The 18,249-nt window shown below is 41.5% G+C and overlaps 1 protein-coding gene across 4 annotated transcripts in view; it reads right to left on the bottom strand.

Moving 5' to 3' along the window:
- DIS3L2 (DIS3 like 3'-5' exoribonuclease 2) overlaps positions 1-18,249 on the bottom strand; it is a 361,464-nt gene that overhangs the window by 194,758 nt on the left and 148,457 nt on the right. For 3 of the 4 annotated variants that reach the window (XM_059053623.2, XM_067027176.1, XM_067027177.1), the window contains exons 7-8: positions 17,705-17,805; positions 12,024-12,271 (exon numbers count right to left, since the gene is read on the bottom strand). In XM_059053623.2, coding sequence (XP_058909606.1) covers positions 12,024-12,271; positions 17,705-17,805 — 349 coding nt within the window. The remainder of the gene's footprint in view (positions 1-12,023; positions 12,272-17,704; positions 17,806-18,249) is intronic. The other variant, XM_067027175.1, reaches the window with a different exon arrangement.

Here is an 18,249-nt window from a genome sequence, read left to right as displayed (position 1 = left end):
TGGTCTGGGAAGATCCCACATGCCGCAGAGCAACCAAGCCCGTGCGTCACAACTACTGAGCCTGCGCTCTAGAGTCCACGAGCCACAGCTACTGAAGCCCATGCGCCTAGAGCTGGTGCCCTGCAACGAGAGAAGCCACTGCAATGAGAAACCCGCGCACCAAAACAAAGAGTAGCCTCTGCTCGCCGCAACTAGACAAAGCCTGCGTGCAGCAATGAAGACCCAATGCAGCCAATCAATCAATAAATAAATAAATAATTTTTTTAAATGGCCAATTCTCTTAAAAAGCAACCTACTCTGCACTAAAATATGTCCTTCAAAAATAACTTGGGGGACTTCCCTGGTGGCACAGTGGTTAAGAATCCGCCTGCCAATGCAGGGGACACAAGCTCGACACGCGTTCAAGCCCTGGTCCAGGAAGATCCCACATGCCGCAGAGCAACTAAGCCCGTGCGCTACAACTCCTGAGCCTGCTCTCTAGAGCCCGCGAGACACAACTACTGAAGCCCGCGGGCCTAGAGCCTGTGCTCCGCAACAAGAGAAGCCACCGCAGTGAGAAGCCCGTGCACCGCAACTAAGAGTAGCCCCTGCTCGCCCCAACTAGAGAAAGCCCGCGCACAGCAATGAAGACCCAATGCAGCCCAAACTAAATAAATTAATTAATTTTTAAAAAATAAAAATAAAAGTTATGATTGATAAAGAATTTTAAAAAACAAAACAAAATAACTTGGAAAACTCTCACAGCCAAGAGGACCCTAAAGAGACATGACAACTAAATGTGATATACAGGTATTCTAAATGGGAGCCCTGAACAGAAAAAGAACATTAGATTTTTTTTTAAATCAAGGATTTCTGAATAAAGGTATGGACCCTAGTTAATAATAACATATTAGTTTTGGTTCATTAACTGTAACAAATGCACCATACCACACGTTAACAATAGGGGAAACAAGGTGCGGGGGTACATGAGAACTCTGTACTATCTTGACAATTTTTCTGTAAATATAAAACTGTTCTAAGAAATAAAACTGAGGCAAATGAGTAAAAGAAGTTATCTAGATTTCCACTAATAGGTAAATGATAAACTGAACCATGGCATATTTGTTCAACTGATTATTATGCATTTAAAAAATAATTTTGAAGATGTAGCAACATAAAAATGACTATGATGTAATGTAAAAAAAATGTATTTAGGAATAGTATAATTTAACTATGTAAAAACATTTATGAAAAGATTAAAAGGGAATAGTGTTAATTTTTTTTTTAGAGAAAAAGGATTATGAGTGACTATTTTCTCTATTTTCTAAACTTCCTTTAATGTTGTAACATTTTTAATTTAAAAATTATAGAAACATTTATTATAATGAAACTATGGTGCCCAGTGCTGGCTGCCTCACCAACATTCAATCCCCTCTTCCTCCTTCCTAATAGAAACCTAATCTTCTTCATAGAGGGAACTCATCTTATCTTTAGATCTTCATTATTCTAATAAAATCAGAGCATAGCTCCCCTGGAGACCATAATCGATATCATGATTGGTGGATAGAATTTCCCCCTTCCTTGTTTGATGTGATCAAGAAAGCATGCAGCTTGACCACACTGGCAGCCATCTTCACGGTCATAGAGAATCCACTGCTAGATCACTGCAAACAGCAAAGGGCAATCTGATAATATCAAGTCACTGACTATACTAGGCCTGAAGCCTGTGCAACCTCTGGATTCCCACTTATGTGAGATAATATATTCCCTTATTATTTAAGTCACTTTGGGTCAGGGTTTTCTATCACTTGGTGCTAAAAGCATCCTAACTAATATAAAAATATTTTAAAATATCTTCCATGAGAAGCAAACTTTCCTTTCCTTCCCTTCATTCTGCAACAGAAAATATAAAGCTCTTACTACCAAAAATAAAATCTCAGGACTGTTCACATCATATATCTTGTAGATATTCAGTACACACTGACATGGTACGGCTGGTTCTAGAGCATAAAAATACTATTAATGGCTCCTTCCTTAAGCAATGTATTTCTATCTTAAAGCCACTCCCTCTATGATTTCTATGTTGAACCAGGCCCCCCCAAAATAAAACAAACTCATTTCACCTTCATGGAATATAGCAGCAAGACCAAGAAGTCATTCATCCCTTCCCCAGAGCAGATCTCTCTCCTCAGTATTATCACTCTCCTTTGATTATACCTCCTTTCTGGCACATGCCCCTTTCTAGCTGTGTAATAGTGGTTTAGGTATTGTACACCTCTTATTTATTATAGATGAGGAGAATCATCCTAAAGAGAATAAACATTTCTTTGTTTCTGTATCTTACACTGATGCTTGCTCAGCTTAAATGTCCAATACATGATGGTTGAATAAATAAATAAACAAATTAATGCTCTTGAGCCTAGAAAAAAGGCATTCTATTCTTCCTTAAAACTCCAAAGGAAAACTAAGAAAACTGAAGATGGTAAAAAAATAAATAAAACCCAAAACATGGATCTAGGTAAACACTTGAGTCCTTTAATAATCAGCTGCCACATTAGCAAAGGTATTAATACTAATATCAAAAAAATCAGGAACAAGAAAAAAATGCCTACTACTATTTCTTTCACTCAAAATTGAACCGTCATTACTCATTTGTGTGGAAAATATCTCCTTCCCAATTGTGAGTTGCCAGTTCAGGAAGATTTGAAAAAGAAATAAAAGTTTTAGGGATTTGAATTGAAGAAACAAATCTGTTTACCAATGATATGGTTATCTACATTAAAAATGCAAAGGAAGCTATACCCAAAGTATTAAAATTAATAAGGGGATTTAGCAAGGTGTCTGGATAAAGAATTAATATACAAAAATGAACTGTAATTTTATATACCAGCACCAAAAAGTTAGAAAATGCAACTTAAAGTGTCTGTTCTTCAGAAGTTAACATTAACAACATGAAAAGACAACTCTTAAACCAAGGAAAAGATATTTTCCATATTATTAACGGCTAAAAGACTACTTTCTAGAATATTTTTTTAAACTCCAAAAAAAAATCAAATGGCAAACAGCCCAATTAAAAAAGAATGCTAAAATGAGTGAGTGAAAGTTTAAGCAAAAAGAGAATTGCAGAGTTTCAAACAATATCTTCCAGAATATAGTATAATATTTACAAGGGAAAACAGTAAGTTAGGAATTCTGGCAGATACCATCTTAGCCAAGTGATCAAGGTTAACTTCACCAGTATACATACTGATATCACGTACCCTCTGATATGATGTACATCACTTTGTGGTATCCTTCCCAATAATGCTTAATCTCAGCCTAATCATGAGAAGACATTAGACAAACCCAAACTGAGAAACATTCAAAATCACTGACCAGTACTCTTCAAAAGTGTCAAGGTCATGAAAGACAAGGCTGAGGAATTATCGCGAACTGGAAAAACTACAGTGACATGACAACTACAATGTAGGAACCTGGACCAGATGCTCAAACAGAAAAAGGAGGTCAGTGGAAAACCTGATAAGATCTGAATAAATTCTATACTTTATTAAACAGTATTGTACCAAAGTTAATGTCTTAGTTTTGGGAAATACTCTATGAAAATATAAAGATGTTCACATAAGGAGAAGCCGGGTAAAGGGGATACAGGACCTCTCTGTACCATTTTTGCAATTTTAAATCTAAATTATCAAAACAAAAAATTAACTGTGAAAAAAATGAGTAAAAACATTAAAGATAATCTCTAGGAGAGGAAACATAATGACCATAAATATATGAAAAGGTACGCAATCTCATCAGTAATTAGGAAAATACAAATTGAAATCACAGTGAGATACCATTTTACATCCACTTGTTTGGCAAAACCTGAAGAGTCTAACAATATCACCTGTTGAAAAGAATGTGAAGCAATGGAGTTTAAACACTGCTGGTAGGACTAAAAATGGGTACAGCCACTTTGGAAAATGATTTGGCTGTAAAGTTGTAAAGTTAAACATGCAGATATGTATCACAGATGATGCAGTAATTTTACTCTTAAGTAGAGTCTAGAGAAACCAGTCAGTAAGCACTGGAATGTCCATAGGAGCACTGTTTATAATAGCAAAACCTTTGGTTCAACCAACATATGCACTGCTAGATAAACAAATTATAGTATATTTCAGGAAACAGAAATATTATGAATTAAAATGAATGAAATATATGAATATATCTTGGAAACAATGTTAAATGAAAAAAAGCAAGTCACAGAAGAATCTGCGTAGCATGGTATTTTTTATAAGGTTCAAAAACAAGCAAAACTAACACTTTCAGGGATATAAATATGGGTAAATTATAAAGAAAAGTAGATGTTTGAGACAGTGGTTACCTCCTGGGAAAAAATTAGGGGTTAGGACAAGGAGGAACACACAGGGAGCTTCAACAGTATTGTGACAGATTTCTTAATCTGGGTGGTGAGTTCAAGAGTTGGTTTAAATACAAGAATTCAAAAATTACATAAGTGTTACATGTATTCTTTTCTCTGTAAAACATGCTTTGCAAATAATATTAATAAATATTTTTTTAATAAAGGAAACCTCATTTTATTTATTTATGTATGTATGTATGTATGTCTGTCTGCATTGGGTCTTTGTTGCTGCGCGCCGGCTTTCTCTAGCTGTGGAGAGCGGCGGCTAGTCTTTGTTGTGGTGCGCGGGCTTCTCACTGCAGTGGCTTCTCTTGTTAGGGCGCACGGGCTCTAGGCGCGCGGGCTTCAGTAGTTGTGGCATGCGGGCTCAGCAGTTGTGGCTCGCAGGCTCAGTAGTCGTGGCACGCGGGCTTAGTTGCTCCGCCAGTGCCCCACAACTACTTCCTGAGATCTTCCTGGACCAGGGCTCAAGCCCGTGTCCCCTGCATTGGCAGGCGGATTCTTAACCACTGCACCACCACGGAAGTCCATGAAATATTTTAAAACAATATTTTAGACAAATATATACCCAACCCTTAATAGTGATTATTTCAGGGGATGAAATTCTGGAAAATTTCCACTTTCTATAGCACATGTTTTAAATAATCTTAATATCAAATATATAATGAGTATGTATTAGAAAAAACTGCAATTTTTTTAAAAATTTTGATACTGCAATAACAAATAGTTGTGAGATAGAAAGTTTTCCTCATTAGAATAATTTATAATGATCACTACCTCAATTTTTTTCACTCACCAGAGTTCCTCCACAAATACTGTTCCCATTCACAATCCATGCTGTTACAACTGGGTCCTACTGTCAGATCAATCAGGACAGCGCTGAAACCTTCCCGGCTTCTTACACTTGGGAGCTGTGTGTATGTGCAAACATTCTCAACAAATAAGCACTGGGTCCACTGCTCTGTGTAACATGCTAGTAAAAACCTTACTGAGGGAAGAGGCCAGCTACAGATAGAAGAAATTAAGACAGGAAAGTCCTTCGAATTGGTCTCTGTGCCTTAAAGAAAATAGGAACACCTAACAGTCAACATCAGTGTGGCGAGCCATTCATCCTCCTTCCGCTACCGCGTAGCCTCATAAAGTTTTAGCCTTCAAACTAGGCTATAGAAAGGAAGGCAGTCACACATTCCTGGAGTGATTATCACTATCATTGTCGCTCTCACATACATGCTTTCATGCATACTGGCCCATGTTGGAAACCCCTTGCAAACAGATACAATGGCATGTCAGATCCCTGAGAACCTGCAATGGACAGCAAGCAAACATGGCCCCACCCAGAACTTCAGTAAAAATACGCAGTGAAAACAAAGTACGGCAAGTGCTTGAGCTGTATATTTTAGGTATTATTTTCTATAATCAGGAGGAAAGAACATATTATTTCCCTTTTTCTGGCTCCGTATTATGATGCAGCAGAAGGCAGCAAGTAAGGGAATGGGGACTTTTTTTTAAAAGTGTGGGCAGATCAGCGATAAGAGAATGTGGAAGAGAAGCAAGGCTCAACAGCACTGACTGATTTTAGGGAAGGCCCTAAAGATTGAGGGTGAAGAGCTTAATGTCAATGTGAAGGGAGCAAAGAGGAGGCTGGACGTTTTTAGGAGTAGAAGAGAAGGCTGACGGTAGCTACGGTTCTCTAATACTTTAAACTAATATTTTCAAGAAGACTGTGGATGAAGGGCTCTTCCAACAACGGAAGAAGGGTTAATGACTGCACGCGGTACAGGGAAGGAACGATTTGGAACCAGAGCCTGCATCAGGACCACTCTCCTCCATTCCTTTTAGTTTTGCTCTGTTCTGACCAAGATGCTCTGTGCTGAAGACATTCGCTTTTACCAAAGCGGATCCTTCCAGGCCACCAGGTGGAGCCCAACAGTCACAAAAGAGAGCCCCCTCCTCAGCCTGATTTGCTTTTTGTCTACCAGCCAAGCTAGAGCCATACTGCCCCGAAAAGGACTTACAAAGTCTGAGTTTGGTAATACAAGTTTTTAGGATTACGTAACACAGCCTCTTCCTCAGAAGAGTCTTCAGATACGAACATTCTCTTGAAAAGGGGAAATACTCTTTGCACAAGGGGAAGGACTACAGCTAGAGCTATTTTTCAATTTGCAAATTTTGTAGGCTATGCCTCAATGAAACAAACTAATTTATCCTGTTTGTTTTTTCTACCAACCTAGTTACTGTTTCATTTTCCTAAATACAGTTTAATGTAATTCAATGACCACCTCCCCAATTCATATCTACCTCGTAAGAAATTCGGTATCTATCAAACCTGAACGGAATAGTAAAAGCATTTGCTTCTGTTAGTCAACAAATATTTCTGACTGTCTGATTCCTGACACCTTGTAGGTGCGAAGGTGGGAGCTGAAGAAGATACCAGAACAGACCCCCTTCCCCACCAGCCACTCCTTCCCCACCACACACATCGTCAATCAGAACTTTCCTTCCTCTCCAATGGAAGCTGCTGTCCTTCATGCTTTTAAAATGAGCAGTACTATGACATTAAGCCTAGACAATCCACGTTCAACCAAAAATTTCTCAACTCTGCTATACGTGCACTGACCTATTCATTTTCCTCCTTCCCATCCCTTAAGGCTACCAAAGTTTGCTAGAGAAAGTAACATAAATATGTCAGTTTGCTCTAGGTCAATCCATGTCATAGATCTTTAGTTAGTCTTCACTGTCGCCAAGAAACACTATTATGTTTTTCACAGTAGCTGCTGTAAAACTTTTCCATTTTCTTCAAGATTTATCCTTAAATATTCCAGAAGAAGAAACCATGATAAATCTAGGAGAAAGTGACCTTGATATCTCCATGTGCATGACACCCTGGGAGAGAAGGCTGGGGACTGTAAACTCTATACTTTAGGATAGCAGATTTCTGAGAAAGTATAAGCATGAATTCCACTGCAAGAGTTTCTAAAGGGAAGGATGATTTAAGAGAGTCGAGAAGCTCTTAAAACTATAAGTCTGATTATATAATTACAAATCATTCCAGCAAGGAAGCCAATGTGGCTTTTTAAGTATCTTGGACAAGAATCTAGTACTCAATACAAAAAATACTAAATATGTTGTGATGCATAACAAAAAGCAGTGATCCCAAAAAGCCAGTAAGGCTTCACTAAGAACAGATTACCTTTAGATTTTTGATAGCATTACGGGACTAAGGTTCGTCAAAGTGTGGCATGTAATGTACAGAGGGTGAATAAGGTTCAACTGAAATCGCTCATGGCAATTCCAAGAACAAGATAAAAAATAACTTTCAACAACTAGAGGTCTCTAGTACTGTAATTCTCTTTGGGCTTCCCTTAACTGGAGGCACCAAAGGGCCACTGGGAGTGCCAGAGAAGCAATGCTTACACTGAAGGGGGCACCAAGACTGATGGCCTCCTGAAGGCCCCTTCCAAAGCGACTGAAATGATACACTCTATTAATGTGCACAGGCTACTTAACCTTGTTGTTAAAGATTCTAAATGTGGGATTCTCCACCTGCAGTTATATACTGACTGTATATTGTTATCAAGTGTTGATTTTGAAACCACAGAACCTGGTTCTCCTCACGTTCTGTTCTAAAGCACTCCTGTGTTTTCTAGCTTGGTTTATGGTACAACATCTTCCTAGTCAACATGGCTGAAGACCTTGGGGTCATCAAATCATTTTCATCTACCCATCTGACCAGCCGGCAAACATTCACTGAGTATCCTTGTCCTAAAGAAGTTCAGGGCCGAGTAAATAACTTACATAAGCAATTACAGCACAAACAGATGAGAGCTTTAAGAGTGGTATTATTAGAAACTATGGGAACACCCACGACGGAGGACTCAGTCAGGGGACATTTTCCGAGTAGACGGCAGAGTTAAGTTTAAAAGTTGAGTATTTCACTAAGTGAACACTGGGGAGAGGAGAAAGCCTCTGCTGGGAAAGGAAGTGTAGTGTGCAAAAGTCTGGAGCCAGGAACACAGTTAGCAACGAAACGGCAAGCAATGAGGCATAAGTGAAGGGAACAGGAGGAGATGAAGTTGTCCTTGAAGAATCATGATTAAATGCCATCATCTAACCAATCACGCAAGTCAGAGGCCTGAGAGTTCCTTCGAGGTTCTGTCGTTCTCTTTCGTGCCCCGCTTCCCATTGGCTACCGTGTCTGAGAAAACTTACCTTCTTCATCTCCCCTGACTCTTTTCATTCCTTTGGCTTCCCTCACTGCAGCTCCTTTACTTCAGGTTCTCCCATCTCATCTTAGTGTGACAGCCGACTGCCTGCTTTCAGTCATGGCCCTTCCCACCCACTCTGGACTCTGAATCAGAGTGATCTTTGAGCAAACAGGCTTCCACTCTCCCAGAAACAACCCCGGATTTCCCCCTTCATCCACCTCCTCTAAGCTTCCAGAAAATTATTTTATTCCTATGGAAGAGCTTACAACACTCTGCTCTGTACCACAGCTAGAGCTCAAAGAGACGGGCCATTCAGTCCATCTGCTTTACCCACTCTATGTGCCAGAGAGTTGAGTCCCCCGGTCCCTGATAATGGGGCAGTGGATCGTAGGACCTCGGACCCCTACCACTGTTTAAAACTATGAGGCAAATAACTGTCTCAATAAAGACCAATAAAGATCTTCTACCCTAGGAATTCTGTATTGTGCTCTAGACTACGGTGTGTGACCTGCAGAGGACTGTCAGTACCATTGGGGGACCATGTATGCCATCAAGTAGGTAAATGGCTGCCGTGTAGAAAAAAGCAGACTAATACAACTCATGTGCAGAAAGGGGTAGAGAAAAGATACCATGTGGTCGCTGGACCGGTCGGGGTGGTTGAGAGAGAAGCTGTGACTCCTTTGCCACCTTGTTAGTTCTGAGCTCCTCATGAGACCTGCCTACGCTTACTGCCCTGGGTTTTAGGTGAACCGCCAGTGTCTTATATTAATCACCACTTTTTTTAATTTAAATTAGATCAAGCAGGATTCCATTTCTTAGAATCAAATTAACCCTATGACATTTATGTAAACTCCTTCCGCATTAGGTTATCATTTCTTTAAATAAAGAAACCACAGCTTGTTTCCCTTTGTATTACTCACATAATACAGTGGTGACTTACACATATGATTAACACCTCTTTGTCAACTGAATTTAACTACAGAAGAAGTAAATGACTTTGGACTTGAATAATCAGTAGCAATTATATAGGCAGAAGTTCAATAATTTTTAAGGGTAGAGTGTTGGGGCAGGGAAGGAATTCAAAAGAAAGGCGCTTCGGTTAAACTTGGTTTTTAGGCGTGGTTTCTATGCTTTCACATTCATACCCAGAGCAAGTACTACCTTCACGATCCGGGTCAGAACCTGGCAAAGATGAGAGAGAAAACCCAAGCGGTCACAGCACAGCATGTTCTGACTGGGAAACGGTGACCTCAGCTCCTAAAGATCAGTAACAGATAGCCAGAACAAAATAGCAAGGCGACCACCAAGAGGCAACAGCTGCAGCAGGCACCCCTCACGAGACAGATGTCAGCTGAGAACTTCATCATGAAAACCGGCCACATTTTATTTCTTGAAAAAAATTTTCTCTTTTCCACAAAGATTTTAAAAAGCTTATTTCCACAAAAGACAATTTTTAATGTCTTTATAGTAAAAACGTAGAGAAAAAGCACAGTTTTCCATCTAAGTATGAGAATCTTCAAACTTTTGCATTTTGAAAAATAGATGATTAATATATGGTTATTATTTTAAAATATTCTTTCTTAAGATTCAGAGAATGTCCTTGCTGCCTCAAAGGCCTGACTCCTTTTTTGATTATTGTTGTACTTTACCCACAAGAAAAGAGTTCTTGATGAAGTAAGGGAGCATCTGTAAAAAAAAAAAAAAAAAAAAAAAAAAAACAAAAACCACCGAAAAAGCACCTGAAGGGCCATCTGAGTAATAAGAGAAACTCAGTCTGTGAAGATTTCCTGACTACACCCGTACAGCTCAAAAACTACGGAAACAGCCCAATCAAGTACCCACAATGGGATATGACAGAGAGGCAGATAAAAGGCAAGGCTGGATTTCCTGCCTCGATGTGCAAGTGTTCCCTTTTCCCTGCCAAGCAGAGTGTGGCGGGCACGATCTCCAGGGCCAGGTGGCACAGCCATTACCGAGCCTTCTGCGTGGATGGTGAGAAACTGGCAAGCCGCTGAGAAGGGCTATTTAGGGCTCAAGGGGTTGACGTCACTTTTGGATAATGAGTTAGGCTTCAAAATGATGACACTGCAGTCCCACCACTTGAGAGCAAAAAAGAAAAGTGCAACTGTTCCTGAGTGGCTCTGAGATCATGTAAGTCACAGTGATCTTCATATCACTGAGAAAGTAGCCCAGGATAGTGTTTCTTAAACTGCATTAGGACACACAGATTTGATTTGGTTTACTTCACTAACCATAAAAGGCTAAGCAGAGAATAAACCTCATCAAAGCAGCACACTGTGGCCATCCATCCAGTGTCGGCACTCATAACCACGCAACATTCCCAGGAGGGTCCATCCTGTACAAGTTAGGTGACCGACAAGCAAGTCACCAAGTGAGACTGAAAGTAGTGTCAGAGCAAATTCTTCTAGCTTGTATGCCTTTCTTTTCATTTCCTAAAATGAAACCTAAGCATAAACCAGACACCATCTATAATAAAGGGCTACAGATATAGCTAACACGTAATACCACTTCTCTTCAAAATGAATACCAATTGTAAGAAGGAAACAGACACAGCATTTGATCAAACAGCTAGATCCAGCAGTTTCTTCAGATTACAAGGAAATGGCTATCCATGATGCTCTGTGGCTATATAATCTATAAATTAGACTGGTTTCTGAAAGCTTCCCTAAAAACATGGTACCTTTCCCTGTTTACAGTAGGGTAATTTAATGTTTAATGCCGTAAGTGAAACCTCTGAAGGATCAATACCAAAAAGCACATCATTCAAACATACCTTAACATTCGTATTTTAAAGCATGGAAGACTGAGGTCTCATGAATACGCCTGGAATTTCACATATTTTAACACTAGTGTCTGAAAGGAGGGGTCTGATTGTTTGATACAATGAATTCTTTGCAAGTTCACAAGTACAAACAGGATTCATAACATAACAGGAAATAAGCAGAGGTTCAGAATGTGCTTATGTTTTATGCCAAAAACAAACAAAAAAGGTGATTGCCTGGCAATTCAAGGAACCTATATAGGTGGCCAGTTGAGGTGGTAGCTAAGGGTGATTTCTGAAGAACCACGCCTAGTACGCATGCTTTAATGCAGAAATAATAATTAAAATACACACAAAAGGGCTTCCCTGGTGGTGCAGTGGTTGAGAATCCGCCTGCCGATGTGGGAGACGCGGGTTCATGCCCCGGTCCGGGAAGATCCCACATGCCGCGGAGCGGCTGGGCCCGTGAGCCATGGCCGCTGAGCCTGCGCGTCCGGAGCCTGTGCTCCGCGACGGGAGAGGCCACAACAGTGAGAGGCCTGCGTACCGCAAAAAAAAAAAAAAAAAAAAAAAACACAAAAAAAAGTTTACGTAAATGCTACCTAAACCAAGTTCTGTCTGGGATCTGTGGTTTTTCTCGCCAGAGGTCACCTACCCCAGGGCAAAGTTGCAGTCTTCCTTCCAGTCCACAATGCGGCAGATGAACAGCGTGTTGGCATAATCTTTAGGCCGGGTCACAAAGTCCTGGGGACAGTCCTTGAGAGGTACATAAATTCTAGGCACCCGGTGGTCCGAGGGAGAAAACAGGGCATACTTCCTAAACAGTTCACTGTTCCTATCGGCCAAGAGTTTGAGGAAGCCAGTCGCCGCACGGGAATGTTTTTTTTCCAAGATGTAAACCACCTGAAAACACCAAAGATATAGTCAATGCTGTTTATCTGTAGGACTGGATAACAGCTGGGAGACATCAGTAGGATTTTATTTGGTCACATATCTGTGTCCAGCAGTTTTTCTAAGTCTAAATGAAGTACCTCTCAGTGATGCTCTGTGACTAAGTTACCTATATTTAAGTTGTAACAACTGAAGCCAGCGAGCACATATACCCAAGGAAAACTGAGCAATACACAGATTAATTAGATGAAAGTGCTTTTAAAACCAAGACCTATGTCTCAAAGAAATACGTAAGACTCTAGCAGGGAAGTGCGGCTGCACGAGTTTGTTCTGCGTTACATTTTTCTCACATGAACTATACCAGTATCTCAGGTGAACAATACAACAGTTGTTTATTTTAAAATGTTATTAAATATAAACAACTTCTTTATTATGCCTTCAAATGCTGAAACCTTTTAACCTTCCTTCTTTCCAAGATTAAACCCAGTCTCTCATTTCACCAGGCAAAAATTCAATAGCACAAGTATGTGCTATTTCTACCTCATGGGCCTCAGATGCCCCTCTCCCACCCAGAGATGCTGAGCAGCCAGGTAGCACCAGTAGAACGGGGTGCCACTACACCCAAGATCCTACACCAGAAGTCTCTCTGTCTCTGCATGATGTGGACTAGGATATGGTCCTCATCCATATGAGAGAGACCAGCCAGGTGGCCCGGCCTGAGGAAGTTCTTTCCAGCCCCTCAGCAGTACCAGCAGAAACTAGTGGGAGCCCCAGTGGTACCTCGTCAACCAAACATATCAAGACAGCATTGCAGAGGCTCTGAAAACTAAATTGTCACCGTAACTACAGCCCACAAAAGTAGTCCGGGACCTGCACGCTAACCCTACACAGGGTGACTGCCTGCTAAAAGACAAGGTTTAAATAAGACCTTGAACCTGCTAACATTATAGCCAAAAGGTCCAGGATACATTAGAAAATCACCTTAAACCAAGAACCAGGAAAATCACTCCTTGAGTGACGAATGACAACTAACACCAAGTTAGTGGATGCCAACACCGAGATGCTGCAGTCATCTGAGAGCGATTTCAAATAGCCATCATAAACATGCTTTAACAGCAATGAAAAATTCTCTTGAAACAAATGAGAAAACGGAAAGTCTCAGCAAGGAAACAGAAGTTATAAAAAGGGAACTAAATGGAAATTATAGAACTGAAAAATACAGCAACAAATGAAATACTTGCTGGATGGGCTCAGTAGTAGAGTAGAGGTGACTCAGCACAGAATTAGTTAATTGAGGACCAATCAATAGAATTTACCCAATCTGAACAAAGAGAAAATACATTGAAAAAAAATGAACAGAGCCTCAGGAAGCCGTGGAACAGTAAAAAAAAGATCCAGCATTCAGATAATTGGAGTCCCGAAAGAAGGATCAAGAGAGTGGGGCTTAAAGAATAGATTATGCTGGGGACTTCCCTGGTGGTCCAGTGGTAAATAATCCGCCTTCCAATGCAGGGGATGTGGGTTTGATCCCTGGTCGGTGAACTAAGATCCCACATGCCGTGGGGCAACTAAGCCCGCGTGCCACAAACTACAGAGTCCACATACCCTGGAGCTAGTGCACCACAACTAGAGAGAGAAGAAAACCCGCAGGCCACAACTAGAGAGAAGCCCGCGCGCCGCAACGAAGAGCCTATGCCACACGCCTCAACGAAGACCCTGCCTGCCGCAACTAAGACCCCACGCAGCCAAAAAGAATACATTGTGCTGACTGGGAACAGGTTAAAAAAATACCTTAGAGATTTTGAGGTCCTAGCAACAGTTGTATAACATTAATGTGTGATGGTAGCCATCTGTATGATTATAATTTTCTTCTTTTCTGGTGGACTCAGTAACTTGTGTTTAAGGTTAGAGAATAGCAGTGGTTGAATGGTTCCAGAATTGAGGATTTTGGGGGTAGGTGCAATGGAACAACAAGAGGGGTGAGGCATTTGATGACATACGTAACAGGACTTGAAGTGATGAAACATGGTGTCTCTGGCAGGTAGGAAAGGACTCAAGGCTAAGAAGTAGCCAACAGAGATAGAGAGAAGGCAAGGGTCAAGGCACTAGTGGTCTTGATGTGGTGAAAAAGCCCATGGAGGGGCACGGGAGGGTGAGAGCTGAATGATGGGTCAGTCCAAGATGATGTGTTTCTCTGTGATAGTGCCCATCCAGCAAGTATTTCATTTGTTGCTGTATTTTTCAGTTCTATAATTTCCATTTAGTTCCCTTTTTATAACTTCTGTTTCCTTGCTGAGACTTTCCGTTTTCTCATTTGTTTCAAGAGAATTTTTCACTGCTGTTAAAGCATGTTTATGATGGCTATTTGAAGTCGCTCTCAGATGACTGCAGCGTCTCGGTGTTGGCATCCACTAACTTGGTGTTAGTTGTCATTCGTCACTCAGGGAGTGATTTTCCTGGTTCTTGGTTTAAGGTGATTTTCTAATGTATCCTGGACCTTTTGGCTATAATGTTAGCAGGTTCAAGGTCTTATTTAAACCTTGTCTTTTAGCAGGCAGTCACCCTGTGTAGGGTTAGCGTGCAGGTCCCGGACTACTTTTGTGGGCTGTAGTTACGGTGACAATTTAGTTTTCAGAGCCTCTGCAATGCTGTCTTGATATGTTTGGTTGACGAGGTACCACTGGGGCTCCCACTAGTTTCTGCTGGTACTGCTGAGGGGCTGGAAAGAACTTCCTCAGGCCGGGCCACCTGGCTGGTCTCTCTAATATGGATGAGGACCATATCCTAGTCCACATCATGCAGAGACAGAGAGACTTCTGGTGTAGGATCTTGGGTGTAGTGGCACCCCGTTCTACTGGTGCTACCTGGCTGCTCAGCATCTCTGGGTGGGAGAGGGGCATCTCGGGCCCATGAGGATAAAGAGGTTTCCTGGACCACATACTTGTGGTAGGATCTCCCTTGCGAGTGCCACCTGCATGCCAGGTGTCTCTGGGTGGGGGAGGGGAGTCTCATAGCTGTGAGGACAAAGGGGCCTCCCAGGCTGGGCTGCTTGCTCGGCAGGATCCCCCTCCCGCAGCTGATGTTCCCCCAGCTGTCTGTTACCTCTAGGTGGGGGAGGGGAGTCTCAGGCCCATAGGGACAAAGAGATTTCTGGGGCTAGGTCACCTCCTTGGCAGGATCCCTGCTGTCAGAGCCACCCAGATGCCTGGTGTCTCTTGGTGAGGGAGAGAAGTCTCAGGTGTGGTGGGGAAGGAGAGCGCTTTTCCTGGCCACTTGCCATCAGCAGAGATCCTAGTCGATTTGTCTTATAGGTACTGCTGGGATTGCCTGGTATTGTTGGAGGGCCTCCTGTTAGATCTGAGTGAGGAACGAGTCTGCTTGAGCCACCTTCTATTGTGGGGCTGGGATCCAGAAACCCGGGGCCTGGGTCCCCTTCTGTTGGTGGAGGGCTTGTAAAGTTCCCTGCTACTACGTCGTTCTTCTAGCCCTTGAGTCCCTAACTAGCTTGCCTTCCTCTTTTCATCTTTCAGAATTCTCCTTTGGTTGTCTCTTATTACTGTCCAGAATTTGTAGCTGTGCTTAGCGGGGAGGAGCAAGGAGAAACGAATCTATGCCATCTTGTCTGATGCTTTTCGTTTTAATGTTCGACAGAACAAGAAGTATACAAATCACCGTGACATCACTCATGATTCATGTGTTAGCTGTCACAGAAATGACTTTACCACAGTGTAACTTTTGCCTTGTCATTTGTGATTGAATTCATTAAGAAACTACACAAAAACAAACAAACCCCCAAACCAAAAATAGCAAGAGAGGGAGCACCATTGGGGGGCAGCAGCAAATTGCAGAACACAAATTCCACTGACAGAGGTTGCCTCTACTCAGCTCTGACCAAAGTCTTTTAAGAATGTGGCCCACTGTTGCTGGATGTTTTGTTTTGTCAAGAGATGCCAGAAGCCGGACACTCCTTTTTTTTTTTTTTTTTTTTTTTCATATAAGCTACTAAGCCAAAATTTTAAAAATATTGCACAGGTCAAGCAAAACACAAATTTGTGAGCCAGACCCAGCCCACGATCTTTGCCTTCATTATACTCTTTCACACCTATCATATTGCCTAGTATATGGTTAGTATTCAAAATGCTTATTAAAATAAAGATCTAGATAACTGAATGGGCAATTGGCAGGGTAGAGTAACATATATGTAATATAATTTAGAAGTTCCTCATGTCGATACGCAGGAGACACTCTCCTAACCAACTTGCTAGACTGAGTGGCAACGCCGCATTCCCAGGCTACACGTGCTGGCGGCTGCCTCTGGTAAAGGAAAACCTCATGCTATCACACTCTCCACCCTTTGTCATTGTACCACCCCTTCCACCAGGAGCTACCTGCATAGCGAGGATCAGCTGTGTTTGATCCCATATCTGAATATGTCACTAGCATATATAAATTTTTTAACATTTAATTTTATTTATTTTTGGCTGTGTTGGGTCTTCGTTGCTGCATGAGGGCTTTCCCTAGTTGTGGCGAGCAGGGGCTACTACTCCTTGTTGTAGTGCACGGGCTTCTCCTTGTGGTGGCTTCTCTTGTTGCAGAGCGCCAGGCCCTAGGCGTGCGGGCTTCAGTAGTTGTGGCACACAGGCTCTAGAGCACAGGCTCAGTGGTTGTGGTGCACGGGCTTAGCTGCTCCGCGGCATGTGGGATCTTCCCGGACCAGGGCTCAAACCCATGTCCCCTGCATTGGCAGGCAGATTCTTAACCACTGCGCCACCAGGGAAGTCCTAGCATATATAATTAAAAAATAAAATTGAACTACGCAAAAGAACAAATTGCTTTTGTTGCTGGATAACTAAATTAAATACTTTGGAGAAACTAAAAAATACTTACTAAAAACTTACTTTTGAATTAGATATGGTCATGACAACAATAAAAAAAAATTGGAGCAAAAACCTAAAAATCTAGAAGGAGTCTACATTCATATTGCTTCACCAGCGTCTAAATTCTCACTCCATTCATTCACTTACCGCCGTGCCGCATGGCGTGCAGGATCTTATTTCCCCAACCAGGGATCGAACCCGTGCCCCCTGCAGTGGAAGCGCGGAGTTTTAACCACTAGACCGTTAGGGAAGTCCCTCTCACTCCACTTTAAATAAACCAAACTGGAAATCATAGATGTCATATTACAAGCACAGTTTATGCAGAAAAAGATAATGCAGAACCTCAATAAACATACCTATACACAAAGAAAAGGCCTTGGCCCTTCATCCAAAGACAGACAAATGAATATATGTTTAAAGTTATAAAAAAGATTCACTTTTTATGATTCCCTGCTTCCACTGGCTTTTCTGATTAACTGACCAGCTGCAGTCCTAAATGAATTGTATGAGAGGCCTCCAACAGGTAGCTCAGCTACCAGCAAGACAAGGGAAGAAAACAGGCAGAGACCTTTGCTGATCTCTGTAGCGACTTCTCTGGTAAAGCTCTTGTGTCCTGTGACATGAAGGTGTTCTCGTCTTTTGTAACTGGTGCACCAGCATCTTCTTTTCCTAATTTAAAAAAAAGAGAAAAGGAGAGGAGGAGGAATCAGGTAGACACATACCTATTAGGCATACAGACTCATGGGATTTTTAGATTCAGAGCTGCAAGGATTCTTGGATACCAATTACCCCAAACTACTCATTTTACAGAAAAGGAAACCCAGGCCCACAGCGGTTAGGTGGCTTGGCTAAGGTCAATTACGTCACTAACTTGTAGTAATGCTCACACTCAACAGGCCGCATTTTATCTATTTAACATGATTCATATGTTAGGCATCATACAAGTGGAGAGCATCAAATTATGCTGAATTAAACTAAATCGCCTACGTGTCAAAATGCCAAAATAACTAAATGTTATACACTGCCCCAGCCCACAATGAAGTATAGAGATAGGTTAACTTATTATGCACATCTGCTGAACTAAAACAAAATCAAAATAAATGTTAACTTTTA

This window comes from Kogia breviceps, chromosome 2 (genome assembly GCF_026419965.1).
Source record: "Kogia breviceps isolate mKogBre1 chromosome 2, mKogBre1 haplotype 1, whole genome shotgun sequence".
NCBI classification, from domain to species: Eukaryota; Metazoa; Chordata; class Mammalia; order Artiodactyla; family Physeteridae; genus Kogia; species Kogia breviceps.
This window is presented reverse-complemented; position numbering and strand designations above follow the sequence as displayed.